Below are 18,225 nucleotides of genomic sequence, written 5' to 3' on the forward strand. Positions count from 1 at the left end.
CATGTTCAGACACAAAAGTAAAGATTAAGTCATGATGAAATCCAGTACAACTTCTTGACTATTTATATACTAGCATAACTCAAGTGTGCTTGGGAAATATAATACACAAGTATTATGGTCTTTGATAATTGACCATGAAAAATAGAATCAATGAGCTTCCTTAGAGTGTCCATCAGTAAGTCTTGCTTAGTTACAATCATAGAATCATAGAATAGTTAGGGTTGGAAAGGACCTTAAGATCATCTAGTTCCAACCGCCCTGCCATGGGCAAGGACACCTTGCTCTAAACCATGACACCCAAGGCCTCGTCCAGCCTGGCCTTGAACACCATCAGGGATGGAGCATTCACAACCTCCCTGGACAACCTATTCCAGTGCCTCACCACCCTAACAGGAAAGAATTTCCTCCTTATATCCAATCTTAACTTCCCCTGCTTAAGTTTTAACCCATTACCCCTTGTTCTATCACTACAGTCCCTAATGAAGAGTCCATCCCCAGCATCCCTCTATACCCCCTTCAGATACTGGAAGGCTGCTGTGAGGTCTCCACACAGCCTTCTCTTCTCCAGGCTGAACAGCCCCAACTTTCTCAGCCTATCTTCATATGGGAGGTGCTCCAGTCCCCTGATCATTCTCGTGGCCCTCCTCTAGACTTTCTCCAACAGTTCCATGTCCATTTTATGTTGAGGACACCATAACTGCACACAATACTCCAGGTGAGGTCTCATGAGAGCAGAGTAGAGGGGCAGAATCACCTCCTTCGACCTGATGGTCACACTCCTTTTGATGCAGGCCAGGATACAGTTGGCTTTCTGGGCTCTGAGTGCACACTGAAGCCGGCTGATGTTCATTTTCTCATCAACCAGCACCCCCAAGTCCTTTTCCACAGGGCTGCTCTGAATTTCTTCTCTGCCCAGCCTGTAGCTGTGCCTGGGATTGCTCTGACCCAGGTGTAGGACCTTGCACTTGGCATGGTTAAACTTCATGAGGTTGGCATCAGCCCACCTCACAAGCGTGTCAAGGTCCCTCTGGATGGCATTCCTTCCCTCCAGCGTATCAACCGAACCACAGAGCTTCGTGTCATTGGCAAACTTGCTGAGGGTGCACTCAATCCCACTGTCCATGTCAGCGACAAAGATGTTGAACAAGATCGGTCGCAACACCGATCCCTGAGGGACACCACTCGTTACTGGTCTCTAGGTGGACATTGAGCCATTGACCACAACTCTATGCATGCAGCCATCCAGCCAGTTCTTTATCCACTGAGTGGTCCGTCCATCAAATTGATGTCTCTCCATTTTAGAGACAAGGATGTTGTGTGGAACAGTGTTAAATGCTTATCACAGGGGCTTGAGCCAAAATCAGAATTGATGTTTGTAATCTTTGCAGTATACTCTGCTGGAGAAGTTACTGAGCAACCTGAAGTAATTGCACCTGTTTTGAGCAGGGAGTTGGACTCCGTCTCCTCCAGAGGTTTTTCTAACCTAAATCATTGTATAAATCTATGGTACAATATGTAGACCTTATTCATTTAAATTTAATCCTACTGTAAGTTAGTGCAAATTTTCAATCTCTTATGGGCATGTTCTTCATAAAGGAACAGTGTCAAATGTAATACTTGAACAAATTTCTGGAGGAAATGATTGCATATTGCAACGTAGGACTTGCTTCTCAGTGAGGTGCCTCTTCAATGAACTATGCTGTCTCCTTTAGGAGACATTTCCCATGGGAAGTATATCAGGTCATTTTTTCTATTATACTGTGAAGTACCTGTGTGCTAAAAATTGCCAGAACCCTTGGCTCATATTGCTAGCATACCACTTAGTATGACAAAATTCAAAACATAAAGGCATTATTTGTACACAGAGATTCTTTTATATTATTAATCCATGATAGATTTATGATTCAACAATCATGTTCCCTGGTTATTAACTCCTTGTTCATTCACATTTGACGCCCAAGCAGTTTTAGCTCGATATTTTTTCACATAGTGCAGGTTTTAATATCTATTCAGAAGAACAGTATATCTAGCAGAAATTTCCTTCAGAAGCTCAGCTGGCTGTAAAAGCATAAAGGAGACACAAAACTGACATAAACATACAGTTAAAGAGGGGTTATAGCACTGTATTTGCTGAATCCCCACTCATCTCTGTGGTCATTTCAAGAGGTGGCATGAGGGCTGAGAAGTGACTACCCAGTCAGTAACCTCAGAGCATTCTTCTGAAAACTGTGGCATACCTGGTCCATTCATATTTCATAGCACATTGGGTCAAGTATTCTCCCCGAGGGAGAGATGTTTAAATAATGCATATTCTTTAAGCTATGGCATTGACATCAATATTAAACTGAGATCAATTAAAAATGGAGAGATTCTTCTGGTTTATTGAAACAAAAAATTGAAAATAAAACATCTTGTTTCATTTTACAGATGAACACTGATTTATTTTTCTGCAAATTGATAATATTGAAATGAAAGCCTTGTCATTGTGACATTTCACATTTTTTTCTTATGCTTTTTAGCTGAAACATTTCACTCAACTTCAATCAAGTTGTCCAACTGATTTGATCCTTTCATACAAAACCAACAAACAAAGCCTGTACTCATTTTCCCCTAGAGTGTCAAAGGAGGGATTCCCAGGAACTCCCATAAATTCCTTTATTTTGATAGCTACAAACCATAAAAAAAAACAAATACTTTATACACATTTCTCTGGCAATGTTAAAGGAAAGTTAAAAGCAATCCTTATCTCAAACCTAAGGAATAACTCAGTATGGAGGATGAAAGACAGCTGCCTTGGCCTCACGAACACTTACTCAAGCCTGATCACAGAAAATATGCAGGTTATGTTTGGATTTGTTGTCCTGACTCTGTCTGCAAACAGGCCCCAATATCTCTGCCTGAGCTGCCTTCTGATTTCCAGCACCATTTCTTTTCCCTGTTTGCAGCATTCCTTTGATTTGCAGCAAATACCACTAGCAATCTGTCGCATTGCTGCCAAGACCAATCTCCTCCATTAACAATCAGATTCAGGGATAAAACTACTTTTCACAGTTCACTTTCTTCAAAGATCAGAGACAAACTCTCAACAGGTAATTGGATCCTTATTAGCTTGAGAACCCTCTGTTCAGCTAATTGATATTCAATAAGTATGGCATGCTTAATGAAAATAGGGATGATATATTGGCACTTTAATTTAACATCGAGTTTCTTTGATGTAGGCTGGCTTGATGGGATATTAAAATTAGAACTGAGACAAGTTACAAGCTTCACACTCTTAAAACTTGCTATAGTTCTCATTTAAGAACACTTTATAAAAGAATTAATGCTGTTGCCATGTAAAAAATTTACCAGAATAAGCCATCAGCATCCTTTTCTAAATAGACATATACAGAAATAATGAGATTTACAAGGAAGCTTGCATCTGTAGCTACTAAGCCTGGTTAAACTTCTGAGGAAGTGCACTCACTGGTATCCCTGGTACCATTCCTGTTTATTCTCCATGACCACTGGAGATCCCATATTTATTTAAAGCATACTTTTAAGGCTCTCACTCCTTTCCTTATAACTCATTTCTTTCTTTTCTTACCTATTTCAGTCCCACAATTTACTTATTTAGGAAGACAAACACAAATAGCTCTAAGAATGAGAATATAGTATGAATAAGAATGTAGCATAACTGATTTGTATTTAATATTATACCTGTAATTAGTCTCTGTTCTTCAATAAAAAAACTGTCCTTTTATAGGCCTGTATTTTAAGGGCTGCTTTTTGCTAAGACTGCACATATCTTTACCTCTTCCTTTAACCACAAAGCTGTATACACATTGTATATTACACTGTTTTGTGGTTTGAAGTATTTGTACCATGAGTGGCTGCTGAAGGAAGAAAGAGATGCACTCTCATTTACATGCAGTGTTGCCCTTGGGAGTCATGTTCTGGTATCTGTGCTGAGACTGTTGAAGGATGGGACAGGCTGGAAGCCCGTGTTCAACAGCTGATGTACAGAGCGAAAATAAAACAAACAAAGTTACGAAAATATTCACACTTTCAGTTTATTGTAAAGGATTCATAATTTCTACCTTTGTCTGCCTGATGATGTTGCATGCAGTCTTAAATAAAGTGGTGAATATTTTATGGAAGGAATATCTTTTATCTGTTTAGATAGCACTCAGTATAATAATTTTTAAAGGACTATTTTAAAGGTCTTTTTCGTAGTATAGGTGATAAGGGGATAATGAAGAGACTAACTGGTTTATATAATATTCTTTCCCTGTCTGACAAATAACTAAGGACCAGAAATCCACTTGGATGGCCCCATACCCCTTGCATGAGAATAAGGTGTATATCACCCCATCCTTCAGATACTGCTTAAAGAGTACTAGGGACCAGGGCAGCTCCTGAGGACAGTTCACAAGTGTTCTTCAGACCCTTGCATTACTTTGAATCCTGATGTCTTCAGCCAGGCATAAGATTAGGAGCCCCAAAGGGTGGCAGGTTCTTGTCACCCACTAGAATACTCATTGGCTTTGAGATCATGATTTCATCTTTGAAATTTTAAACAGAGCACTACCAAACTTTGGGAAAAAACCCAAGGCTTGGGAAGAAGGGGGTGTCAGATTGCTCAAGCAGCGATCAATTTCAAACCACAGGTGTTTAAAAAAAGTCATATAAGCAGCTTAAAATTTGGACTGTTCACCTTCCAAGGAGCAAGCTGAAAACTTTAATACTTACTGCGTCACCTGTAGATGTTCTCAGGGGGGTAAGAAAAATGTGTACAAATGCTTCTGTAATTGTGACATACAAATCGTCACTGCTCACTGACCCTCAAACCTGTACTGTTCACTGACCCCTTGTAATTTGCTGTTCCATAGAGTATGAGGTGCATAAAGCTTGCTTAGTAACTGTTTTCTACAACCTATGCTTTCCTAAGCATATTTGCTTGATATCGAGGCAGGCTGTAAATGTGCCACTCAATTACACAGCAACCAAAAAACTGGCAGCACATATGACCACTGGGCTAATGTTGCATAGCACAGAAATGGCTCACAAAAGTAATTCTGCATGTGACACATTAAAGTGTTTGACAATATTGTTTTAAAGCCTACCCAGGCAGAAACAGCCTCATGTTCTCTATGTGGTTTTGGTGGGCACCTGGAGTCCAGCCAGGGTCAACCCACAAAAACAGTGAAAAATAAAGTTTGTGCCACTAATGAACATTCATCTAAATAATTTCCATTACGTTACAGACCAGACATTTTGAAATAACTTAAATTAATAAAACCAACTCATAATTTTTTAGACTTCTGGGGCATTCTCTGCAGATTAGAATTTAAAGAAATAGAACTTATAAAAATTCAGAGTAGAATTTGAAGGACTATTTGTATTCCTATTTTCCCATTCTCATTATTAGAAGATGAATCTGCATTTGATAATAGTCTGAAATTATACAGTCAAATATATTAACTTTGAAGGTAAATGATATTTATACACTACAATATTGTGTCACTTTCTATACACATAGCATATTCCGTATATTTTCATAATGCTCATGGTCAAAATTTCTCTTACAGATGCAAGAGGGTGATGAACAATTTGAATATATTCAGTTCTCATATTTTTGTCTGAATTAACTCCATAATTCCCTCTAGGAGACAAATGCATGAAGGCAGAGAAAATATTTCAGCTCTGCAGAGCAGTATAAGAAAAAGACTGAGTATTACAACTCACACAAATTTTATCAAATCACAATATTAAATTTTAACATATAAACACATCTAATTTTGACATGGATGTTTTCATTACAAAATGATTTACTTACCTTTGAAATTGATTTATACAACAGCATTCAACAGTATTCAAAGGATAGTCCTTTTGTGTCTCCTAATATTTTAGAGACAATGCATATAAAATACTCCATTTCTTTTGATCAAAGTCTCAAGTTAACTCTTTGTCTTGTAACAATGGATGAATTCTATCTTGTGGCCTTGACAGCTTAAAATAGGATTAGCGTAATATTACATTTATGATATTCCTCTAATCTGCTTTGATTTATAGAGAAGAATCTTTATTAAAGGAAAACCTGAATATACTATACTAATATAGAAGTCAGATATTCAGTCAGTCTGTTTCTCCATTTCAGTAACTGATAATGCATTTTCTTAAAGTGTCACAATTAGTACCAAAATTCCGCGCTTTGGCTTAGATACTGTCCTTGCTTAAACTGCAAGTAAGATGAGCTGAATTGTCTCATTCTCAGCAGAATAAAACCTCTGTCATAGGGTAAGCCCCTTCTGTTGAAGAATGATTAGGAGTTTCTACCAAAAGTATCAGACAAAGGTGATGTTGTGGGGAAAAGGAGTCAAATGATAGAGATGTTTATATGTCTATATGTTTATATTTGCATAAATACAACCACATGTCATAACTTCCTTTTAGCCCTGTTGGATAAGGAAGAGGTGGAGGTGGGGGGAGTTTTGGGCAGAGCATGTCTGCCCTCAGTGCTCCTGAACTAGCGAGTGGCACCCAGGTAGGACATGCCTGACCATTCTTCTGCAATGCTGTCAACCTCCATGCACTAGTCACTTGTTTTATCATTTTCATGTCCAGTTGGATATTTAGTGCACTGTATCACAAGCACATGAAGTAGTTAAGGCTTTGCCTGTGCTAGTGCCTCCAATACGGATATCACCTGAGATACTTCTTGATTGCTTTGCCTGTTGGTGTGCATATTTCCATGGGCAGACAGCCTTGTTAATGATACATCTGGTCCAGTTCTGATCATCTGTTGTCATCACTTTTCACAACCTAATAAACACAATATCCATTATGGACTTCTAGTGCATGTACACTCCTAGTATACCCTAAGGGAGCTTTTACATGGTATCTTACTCTTATTTGATCTTCCCCAGCCTCATCAGGGAGCTTTTGGCAAGGAAATTTCCTAAAGACTGTGTGTGCATCTGCTGAGCGTGCTCCGCCCAGAATCTGCAGGAGCAGCAGCAGGGTAGCCCTATAGCACCTCCAAGGCATTAACTAGTGTATTAAGCACACACACATAGACATTGAGGCACTTCTGGAGGTCTAAGTGTTTGACTTTCCATTATATCGTTCCTTTAATACAGTCTACAAAGAAATGGCAAATGCTCCATCCCTGGTAGTGTTCAAGGCCAGGTTAGACAGGCCTTAGGTGACATGGTCTAGTGTGAGGTATCCCTGCACATGGCAGTGGGGTGGGAACTAGATGATCTTAAGGTCCTTTCTAACCCTAACTATTCTATGGCTCTATGTAAGTGTCATGCAATCTAGTAGCACTCTTCTGTGTGAATGGAAACAAATCAAACCCAAATGCTACGGTGGAATTTTTAATCTCTCCTTTCACAGCAAGTGCATTAAGCTTCAAGATACCCAGGTGCTGAGAAGAAAATAAAGATTTCTTTCCTGAGGTTTCGCTCACATATTTTTTGTGAACAGATAGTTACAGCCGAACACATACCATCTCGAAATATAAGACTGCACCAGTCTTGTCAACAGAGGATCAGGAATATGAATCACATTGCCAGCAGACTGGAATTTGTATTAAATGTATCAGTAAGTAGTGTGTTCACATCATGACTCTGCCTGCCAGAAGGCGTGTATTCTCTGTGATGAAGTACAATTTTTCCCATCAGTAAGTCAAAAGCTGGAGCCACTCAGCATTAAATCACTTGAGACCAGACATCTATTAACACATTTAGAAACATGGGAAAACTTTTCCAATATACTGTGATAGCTAGCAGATGATTTATTCCTAGTATCTGTTCAAAGGTAGTGATGTAGATAATCACTGAACTCAGGAATAAACTAAGGAATACAGGACCAGCATCTTAAAGCAAAAATTTTGGTTTAATATATACACAGCTGAAAGTACAACCATGAAAGACATTTTTAGTGTTTTGTGTCAAAATTCATCTTTGGATAGCTTCACGAATTTCAATGCACAGAACAATAACCTTGGAACCAAAAAGCATATCTGTATATTTTTAGCTAAATAAAATAGCAACATCAAAGATAAAAGTTGCATTCATTATTAAAATCATGCCTTTTATATTATTTCAGCTTCAGATTTGGTCTACATATGTAGCATTGTGACAAGCTTATGTTTTGTTTCAAAACTTCTTGTAAGTGATATACTCTATTTAAATAATGATCGTGATGGTGATAATGATGATGACAAGAATATCAAGACTCTCTTGTGTCTGGTTTTAATATCCATTACTGTGTCAACTCTCCTGAGAAGTGGTTACTGGGATGTAGGGTGATGTCTGTCTCTGGTTATATCTAACTCCCCAGGCATAATTTCCAGAGATCTTCAAGGCTGATTTTTTTGTTTGTCATTTTGTTTTGTTTGGCATTCTTTCAAACTTCTTTCCCAAATAGCATTGAAATGTTTCCTCCACAAGGTTTTTACTGATTCCTGTGTTGTTAACTCAGAATCCAGGAGATTTGTTGCTTAAATAAATGTACAATTTTAACAGTTTTTGGTAAGTATACTGAAATGGATGCAAGAAACATAAATCCACAATTCTAAAGGTCTTTCAGAGTGTCAGTAATGATATATAAAACCATTTTATAAATGCAATAGCACTTGCATATGTCTGCACTGCACCTCTAGGGCAACATTTGATAGAAATTCTAGAAGCCATTGGATAGAGCTTCGTTGCCTCCAAAGTTCATTATGGAATGATGATAGAACAGGTACCTGTGGAAAGTATATGCTGGTCCGCTATGTTGGCAAGAAAAACAGGAAGAGGGAGTGGGTATAGCCTGCTTAGTTTCATTCAAAGCCTATTGCCTCTTTCATTCCTGAAAAAATGAAGGACAAAGTAATGAGAGTTTTAAAGAGGACTTGTAAAGATGTCCAGAAATTGCCTTCTTAATAAGGTCACTCTGAGAAAGTCCTGAGCTGGCAATAGCAGGATCATCACACAAGCCCAAGAGAAAGACACAGCTTCTGTCCTTTTGGTTCAGAAAGGCAAAGTGAAGAGAACCTGGGGTGCCTCTGCAAGAGATTAGACAACCAGAGTTTGGGAACAATACTGCAGATCATGAGGCTCTACCTGTGACCATAGGAGCATAGAGGGGTCTGGTGTTGTGCACACATAGGACTGGAGTGATGGGTATTGGGATGGCAGTTGGAGTTTTGATATGGTAATGTGAATTACATCAGGTTTATTTCTGAGTTTTTAACAGTGTGATTTCCTTTATTCAAATCCATATGGATCATCTAATACAGCTCTAAATTAATTATTTCTGACTGCCTTACTGTAAGTAATACAATTCCCATTTGAACCGCTTTCCTTTGCAGACCTGCTTCACTGCATGTATGAATCGTCTGTTTCACAGCCATGGCTGTTTCCTGTAGATACCCAGGGCATTCGGGGCCAAACCCCTACATTATGAAGACAGAACATGGCATGCCCTTTTTCTCTTTTTTTTTTTTTCTTTTTCCTTTTTCTCTGAGAAATCCAACCCAAACGGGATTTGACTGAAATAACTGAATAGCTGGATCATCTTACTTTCCCTTTGTCTGCTCGTGATACCCTTCAGCCAAGAATAGCTAACATTCATGAGCTCTTGAGGATACTTTTACCCTGGCCATGTGTTTGGGAACTAGACAATACAGCTATGTCTGCATGCCATGTCTGCCTCACATATTAAACTCTGCCAGTTCCAGCTTGGGTCTCCACACCACACTGCCAGTCTTCCGACAACAGTGTGAAGTCAGGAGCAGTTTATTCGAACTGATAACCAGTTAACATTGTCAGGACCAAGTGATCACAGTGAAATTGGCAGGACATAAGTTTGGCACCATCTTTAAAATTCTATCAGCATCATTTTAGGGAAAGATTAAAGAGATTATCGCCTGACACCTCTGGCTTCAGCATTCACCCGCAACAAGTATCGGAATTAGGACTGGTTATGAGCATACAGCAACAGTTCTGTAGAACAACAGAATTATCAAAATATACTGTAAAGAATGCAAAACACATGTTGGGATTTTCCTTTCATTCTGTAGGGTTTGTTTTTTTCTGTAACAAATCTATACAGAATTGGTAGATTACATTGTCTTTGATCTTATCTGCAATGCAAAACATAAACCAGTCATTTTTAAGAAAGAAGCTAATTCCTTTTACTGATCTGTGCCTTTCCCATGTAGTAACAAAACCCCGGAAAGTAAAAAAAAGAAAAAACACCAAACTACCCAGATAAACAGAAACTACTGCAGTGCCAGGATCAACAACATAGCCATTCACCTCCAGAGTGTGAACTAGTATGCTATATATTGTTCTGCTCAGAAATGATTTGTGTGAGAAAACAGAATCTAGACATCACTGAGGAAGGTTTTCATCTCATAACTGGATTTTTTCTTTTGCATGTGCTTCCACAGTGCCTCCAGGGACTTGTACATTCGAATTTCTGATTCTCCCATATGGATTAAACACCGTGGCCAGACTAGTGATGCCTCACAGTCATGTCTCGTAATGAGACACTTTAAATGCCTATTGGAAATCTAAGTTAACAGAGAATTGGAAAAGCTATAGTCCATCTGAATAATCAAAATATATAGAAAACAATGGCATAAGATTTGCAAAATACAGCTAGCAAGAAAAACAATGGCTAAATTTGCAAAGAGAAAAATTTCATTATATTTTAAATGTCATTTTCTTAAGAGTAAGAAAAACCCTGTTAAAGAACACACTATTAAAAAAAAAAAAAAGGAGTTATCAAAATTAATTTTCCATCATTTGAGAATGAATTTTGACAGAAAATTGTGGACCAGAATCAAACTCCCCACTGAGTGTGTTTGTCACAAAAGAGAACCTGAGTGCTAATTTGACTAAAAGTCTTAGGAAGTCAGTGGCTGAATATAGCAAATATCCTATCAATAGTATGGATTGTATCTTGGATGTTCGTACCCCAGATGAGAATGCTGTCATTTGAGTTACAGAATTACTCTGACAGAGCGCATGTGGGGTAGAAATAACAACTATCAATTAAAGAGAGGGGGAAAAATCAATCAAACAAAACCAATGTAACAAAAACAGCAAGAAAAAAGCATCAATTGCAATTCTAGTAAGAGACTTCATACTGACTCTTCCCCTTCCTGTCATGTTCTGGTACCATCTTCACCCACCTTCTTCCTCTTCCTGATTTTCAGAGATCTGTTCTTCTTGCCAGACAGACTGGGACACTAGCTTTACCCATGATAAAGAATAGCAATATTTGGTTCATACCCCTATCTGGTCTAATTATACAGGGCATAGAAGTGACAGTATATTCAGCAGGCATTAACCTGAAGTGTAAGTATTCATTGTACAGCAGCACTTTTCAAAATCCAGTGTTTAGCTTAAATCAATATTTCTTTGAGTATAATTTAAAGACTATTACACTCCCCACACTTTTATAGCTTTTCCATTGACATTTGAGACTGCTAGCATTCACAAAAATGAAACGTGCATAGCACTGATGAAACATAGTATAAGGTAGGCAGATGATATGCAAGTATCACCAAGAATCTCTGTGAATGCAGCTCTACTCTCACCTGAAAGAGCCTTACTGATATTCCTTCCATACTCCTCTGATTAGATTGCAGGCACTGAAAGGGGATTAAATAGCTACCTGCATAAAACACCCACAAACCAGCAAGCAAACGACATTTTGAGATAAAAATACACAGATTTATTTTTATCATGAAGGGGAAGTAATTGAATTTGAGCCTGAAGGGGTTCTAAGCACACTCTTGTCAATAAATTGCCTGCCAGGGCAAATAGGTCTGAATACCAATAGAAATTGTACATTCCTAAAGCCCATTTTTTATTTAAAGTATATACACGTGTGTATTGAGGGAAGAGGGAGTCACTTAACTGCTTGCACACCAGGGAATTACATAGAAGATCAAATGCAATAGTGTGAAGCCACAAACCTGAACTGCTACTCTGTTGATGATACCTGTGATCCACAATGGCATCTGAAACAGAAGTAGGTATTCATTGTCACAAGAACATCAAATTCCTTTCCTTTTTTAAATGATATCATGCTGCTTGGCATTCTATAAATGTACATAAGGAGTTAATTTAAAGCAGGTATTGATAATAGCTGGCAAAGCATTTTCCTGACTTTCTGCTGACTTCTCAAGATTTGCCGGTAATGATGAACAATTCATGGTTCAACTGGAAAACATATTCAAGTCTAAGTATGCCAGATTTTCCTATTATGTTTTAATTTGTTGGACCAGTTAGTTGTAAAATTTTACTGTTTAGAAACCGAGAATCAGAGAAGGGAAAGTACTTCAGGACAAAAAATATATAAGACACTTTTACATATCTCTATCAGTCTTTACAAGAATTCACTCCGATAACATAGTGGTGATGGAACTACTGAGTCAGGCTTGCACAACACAGAAACTTCCTGTATATGCTACAGAACTGCAGAGAAACATATTTATACAACAAAAGACAGTTTTCCAGCTTCTTTATCCACAAAACATGGGATGGTGGTAAAACACTAATATGTCTTGTGAATATAGCAAATGTAATGTAAACAGAACCACAAAAAGCAGTCAACATTTATGCAGCAGTACTGTTTTCCTCAGGGTCTCTGTCTACCAGATGAATGCTTCCTGTGATCGCCGATTCCTCTTGAGCCGAGGTGCTCTCTACCTGCTTATTTGTGCAATATGGAATGTGGCCACAAAAATACATGTAAATCCAGGGGTTGGTACAGCTATTTAAATTGCCAAGGAGCATGATAATGGTGAATGCCGAACCTAGAATGAAACAGTTAAAAGGAATAACAGAGTCAATAAAGCACTCGTACAAATCAGTAACATTTTCATAGTCTGCTTCTTTCTGGTGTATCTGTTCATATTTTAAAGTTAATCTAATAGGAGGAAATTCCCATTTATTCAATGATTTTTTTAACTGTTGAAGGTATGAAGCACACCTTATTCTATGTATTTCAGAGTTAAATAGATCCAAATAGCTCTTTTTTGATGTAGCTTCATTAGATTTAAAAGCAATTACTAACCTGCTATACAGATAAATACAGATATAGGTATTGATATAAATGTATGTATAATAAGACTCAAATTCACACTGATAGGAAGAATTCTTAGAACAAAGATCAGAAGATGGGGTTTTTTTCATCGGGCAGAGCTAGTACCTTTTTTTTTCCTTTGGTTTATATGTATGAGTTTAGAATAGGTGAACTTAAACAGTCACATACAGAGTGTGCCTTTCACAAAGAGGTGATAGTATAAGTTTGACAAGATTAATCTTGTTTACAGCATGGTGTTTTTCGATACCTCTCTCAGGCTTGCTTTTTTGCTTTATAAACAGCTGTTTCACAACTTTTAATTATTTCACAGTGTACTACAGAGATTCCATCAATATGATTTTATGATTTCAATATTCAAAAAAACCCAGATATCTTATAGCATTGCTGTTATAAGAAATATTTCATTACGTGGAATAGTTCATCCTTTTCACCTTAAGAACCCAAAAGCCTGAAGCTATAACATCTAAACCTCTAAAAGTCTGAACCTTTGATAAAGCAGATGATACTTTTCACAGTGCTGTTCATTAACCTTTAAATCATTAATCACTCAAAACAGACGAAATACACACGTTTTGATCACATAACTTTAAGTACTCTGAAGCTAATTAGGTACAGTAGATAATCAATGCAGAAATTTCTTTTAATCATACTCAAATGATCACATGTAACTTTTACACAAAATCAAAGTGCAAATTTAAAGCAACACAGCAATTTGCTAGCTTGCTATGAAGTTATGAATGAGGATTGAGAGTATCTTACCTTCTGTCACGACACTGGGGAACCACACAGACCACAGCTGTGCAATGAAGAAAGGTGACCAACAGAGAACATATGCAACAACTGTCACCACTGTCATTTTTACAGTCTTGATCATAGCCTTTGAAATACAGTTCACACTGCTTGCTCGGGATGGCAGGACTTGCTTCTGATTTGTTACTTCATATTCATTCTGGTTTTTGACATACATATTTCTTTTGATTTTTCTGCAAATTTTAACCTGGCAAGTGATGAGGATGGCTGAAGGAATGAAGAATATAACTACAAAAATCCAAGTCACATATGCCCTTGGGCCCCATGGCTGAATAAATTCACCCCAACATTCAAAAATACCTGGAGATATTTCAGTCTTAGAAAAGATAAATACCTGCGGTAGGCTAAGAAACAGTGATATAGACCAGCTGGTGCAAATGGGGATGTTCCAGAGAGCTCTCTTCTTTTGGAAAGTGACCATAGGGTAGCAAACCGCCTGATATCTGTCCACTGTCATGACCACTATCATATAAGTAGAGGCAAACATGCCCAGCAATTGTAGATACTTGATACTTCTGCACAAGAAATCTGGCCCTATGAAAACGTCTGTAATATCCCATATGAGTTGAGGCAGCACTTGAAAAAAAGCTACCATTAAGTCAGCGATGCTGAGGTGAAGCATGAACACATACATCCTAGAGAGCTTCCTTCTTCTTCTCCACAGCACCAGAATGAGAATAAAATTGCCCACAGACGCTGTCAAAAATATGACCCCCAGTACAGCAATCTCTACTTGAGCTAATTGCTCATCTCTTTCTGGTCTTCCAACAGGATCTGACTGATTTGTCAAACTCAGGAATCTGTGAGAAGAAGAACTCTCGGTCTGATGTGTGTTATCCTGCATAGGAAATGAAAAATTCTTCATAGTGCACAGCAGCCACTTACAGTAGCTGCTACTTGCGACTCAGGTTGACAGCTGTGAAGTACTGGCTGGCAAACAGACCAGCCTGGGTTCAGGTTTCAGTATATCTTCAAGCAAATCTCCTCCTGCTTGTGCGAACCACAGCAGTGGGACCTGGATCTTGATAAAATTCTGCCTCTTGCAGGCATGCAAAAAGGCTTTATATAGGCTCCCAGCAGACAGAGCCTTATGTAACTGCAGAGCCCTTGGGTAGGCTGCAGGGAACGCAGCCAAAGGCAGACCGAGTCACACAACTGGGGGAAATATATAAATAAAAGGCAAACTTCAGAGGCTCAACATAATTCAATTACTCACTTCAGTCGAAGCCTGAACTTGTAAATAGCTGTGGCCAAAATCATACTTAAATGATCCTACTCGAGAGAGTTCTTGCAAATTTTTTTTTACGCAAACCAGAAGTGAACACTTCAGCTGAAGCGAGAGGAATGCTTATACGTAGATGGAAAGTTGGGCCCTGAGCTCAGGCGCATCATAACTGCAATTCTCTAGGCTCCTGGGGCACGACCACATCCTAAATGCAGCAGGGACAAAGAAACGCAATTTTCCATTGTCGCCTTCTTTTTTTTCCTTCTCTTTTTTTGAGTCACCTGATTCTAAAAAAAAATAAAAATAAGTAAATAAAAAAACCAAACCAAAATATTTGACCTGCCCTAAAAATAATGTTTTTATTTCAAGACGGGGTCAAGGCTCAGAGGTTTTTTCTCAGCAAAATGAGAAATAACACATGTGAAATAAATTACTTTTAATGAGATTGTGAGTCTACCGAGAATATAATAGAGAAATAAGTGAAAATTCAGTGGGAAAGCCAACTGAAGAAAAGGTCTCTACAACAAAACAATTTTCAAGTGTCTCTATTCTACTATAGTGCTAAAGGTTGGGAGGTCATTTTTCATTATCTAAGCATTTTTAGTTTTGTGGAGTAAGTTGTATCATGACCACAAGAGTTTCATTGGGTTTTGACCTTCTGTGTGACTTTGGCATATTCTTAGTGGCTGATAAAAATAGCAATTTTGATTTAATTTCATTTCTTCTTCCTTAGTCTGCCCCTTTAATCACAAATGAGATTTAATCACAAATGAGATTTAATCACAAATGAGAGATTTAATAAAATATAACACATAAGATAACACATATTTGTATGCAATCTTCTTTGGAGCTAGAGCACTCGTATCCTTTTGTTTACAGTTGGGAGACTGGCAATTTGAAGTCTTTCTGAAGAGGAAATTGGTAAGGTTGAAAGTATCTCTGTGATGCAAGTATATGTATAGTACATAATACTGCACCTACACTGATTAATCACTTTGATCACAACTATGTTACAAAACCAGCTCAGGAATCTCACAGACTACCATCTCTTTGGCACTGTATGTATCAACAGACAGGAGAAATGCAAATTTATAAACAGGATGCTAAAGTAGACTACAAAGGTTTATAAAACCAGCATGATCTAGTTTCTCCCCATTCCCCGTTCAATCCCACCATGAGACTGATATTAATACCTTATCCTGGTTTCAGCTGGGACAGAGCTAATTTTCTTTTTCTTAGTAGCTGGTGCAGTGCTGTGTTTTGTCTTTAGTCTGGGAACAATGCTGATAACACCCCGATGTTTTAGTTGCTTCACAGTAGCACTTACCCTGACCAAGGACTTTTCAGTCTCATGCTCTGCCACTGAGGAGGGGCAAAAGAAGCCAGGAGGAAGCAGACACAGGACACCTGACCCAAACTAGCCAAAGGGGTACTCCATACCACAGCACATCATACCCAGTATATAAACTGAGAGAAGTTGGTTGGGAGGTACTAATCGCTGCTCAGGAATGAGCTGGGTATCAGTCAGTGGGTGGTGAGCAATTGTATTGTGCATCACTTTTTTTTTTGGGGGGGGGGGGGAAGGAGGGGTTTTTCCTCTCTCTCTCTCTCCCCCTTCCGTTCTATAATTCTTAATATTATTGTTGTTGTTGTTATCATCATCATGTCATGGTTTAAACCCAGCCAGACAGCTCATTCAGTCACTCCCCCCCTTCCTGCCCTCCCCCTACTCCCAGAGGGATGGAGAGGAGAATCAAAAGATTGCAACTCCCACAGGTTGAGATAAGAACAGTTTAGTAACTAAGGTATAACATAAATCACTACTGCTATCACCAATAATAATGATAAAGGAAATAACAAGGGAAGAGAATACAACACCTCACCACCAGCCAACCAATAACTCGTCCTCCCCAGCCCAACCAAGCACCGACCGATACCTCCTCCAACCCCACAGTCTCCTGCCCCTTTTGGGTAACTCCCAGTTACAACCTGGGTATGACATGCTGTGGTATGGAATACTTCTTTGGTCTGTTAGGGTCAGGTGTCCTGTCTCTGCTTCCTCCCAGCTTCCCCTCCTCCCTGGCAGAGCATGAGGCTCACAGTCCTTGGCCAGACCAAAACATCGGTGTTATCAGCTCTGTTCCCAGGCCGAAAGTCAAAACACAGCATTGCACCAGCTACCAAGAAGGAGAAAAATGACTGCTACTGCTGAACCCAGGACATATCATCATCATTACTATATTTTACTTTAATTATTAAACTGTTCTTATCTCAGCCCACAGGTTTTTGCCTTTTTTCTGATTCTTCTTCTCATCCCACCAGGGTGGGGAGGGGGCATGAGTAAGCTGCTGCATGGTACTTGGTTGCCACCTGTGGTTGAACCATGACAACCTCAAGCAAGGGTAAGTCTATGAGAACAGACCACAGAGAAACTGAACAATCTCTGGAAACCTTGCCACTGACAGCAGTAAGTAAGAATCCATAATCCAGATTTGGCTGAACACTGCTGCAGCTGCCTGAGTCTACAACAGCTTTTCTCTAAGACCATGTTGCAAAGAGTATGAATCACAACAACTTAACGTAATATATCTGATATTTTTTTCCTAAATGGAAGCCTAATTGAAGCCTTCAAGTAGGAAATTGGTTGTTTCTTTTTAGTTTTTCCTCCCACTTCAGAATCTATCTCAATTAGTAGGAAACAGCATGGCAAGACCATAAGGAAACAGATGGGTTTTACTTTACCCTCACACTCCTTTCCCAGCAAACTGAAGAAGAGTAACTGAATTGGCCACAGACCACTAATCCCTGGCAAGGCTGCTAATAGCAGACACTGAGCTGTAGAACAGGCTGGCTGAGCTCCAGTTCTGCCTTCAGATGTGTGCTCCAAAATAACTTACCTTGACCATCCTCGCTCCATGAGTTAACAAAAAGCCAAGTGAGATCTTTACTCTTCTAGCAGAATACAGAATAAACATGCACACCTAGGCAGAGCTAGGACTACATGGGTTGAAACAGGAACATGTTGAATACAAAACTAAGCCCAGGCTCAAGCACTGAAGATAAAAAAAAAATTTAAATTTCATTATCTGAAAGAT

The 18,225-nt window shown here is 38.7% G+C and overlaps 1 protein-coding gene across 1 annotated transcript; it reads right to left on the minus strand.

Moving 5' to 3' along the window:
* Positions 1 to 12,191: 12,191 nt before the first annotated feature.
* LOC133216443 (arg8-vasotocin receptor-like) lies at positions 12,192 to 15,423 on the minus strand. The gene is made up of 2 exons (XM_061361128.1): positions 13,855 to 15,423; positions 12,192 to 12,805 (listed from the first exon to the last, which is right to left on the minus strand). The coding sequence occupies exons 1-2, from the start codon at positions 14,768 to 14,770 to the stop codon at positions 12,606 to 12,608; spliced, it is 1,116 nt and encodes a 371-aa protein (XP_061217112.1). The 5' UTR covers positions 14,771 to 15,423; the 3' UTR covers positions 12,192 to 12,605.
* Between the last annotated feature and the right edge of the window lie 2,802 nt (positions 15,424 to 18,225).

This window comes from Neopsephotus bourkii, unplaced genomic scaffold (assembly GCF_033783945.1).
Source record: "Neopsephotus bourkii isolate Nb327-2 ecotype Australia unplaced genomic scaffold, CSIRO-AGI_Nbou_v1 NB_1053, whole genome shotgun sequence".
In the NCBI taxonomy this organism is placed as follows: Eukaryota; Metazoa; Chordata; class Aves; order Psittaciformes; family Psittacidae; genus Neopsephotus; species Neopsephotus bourkii.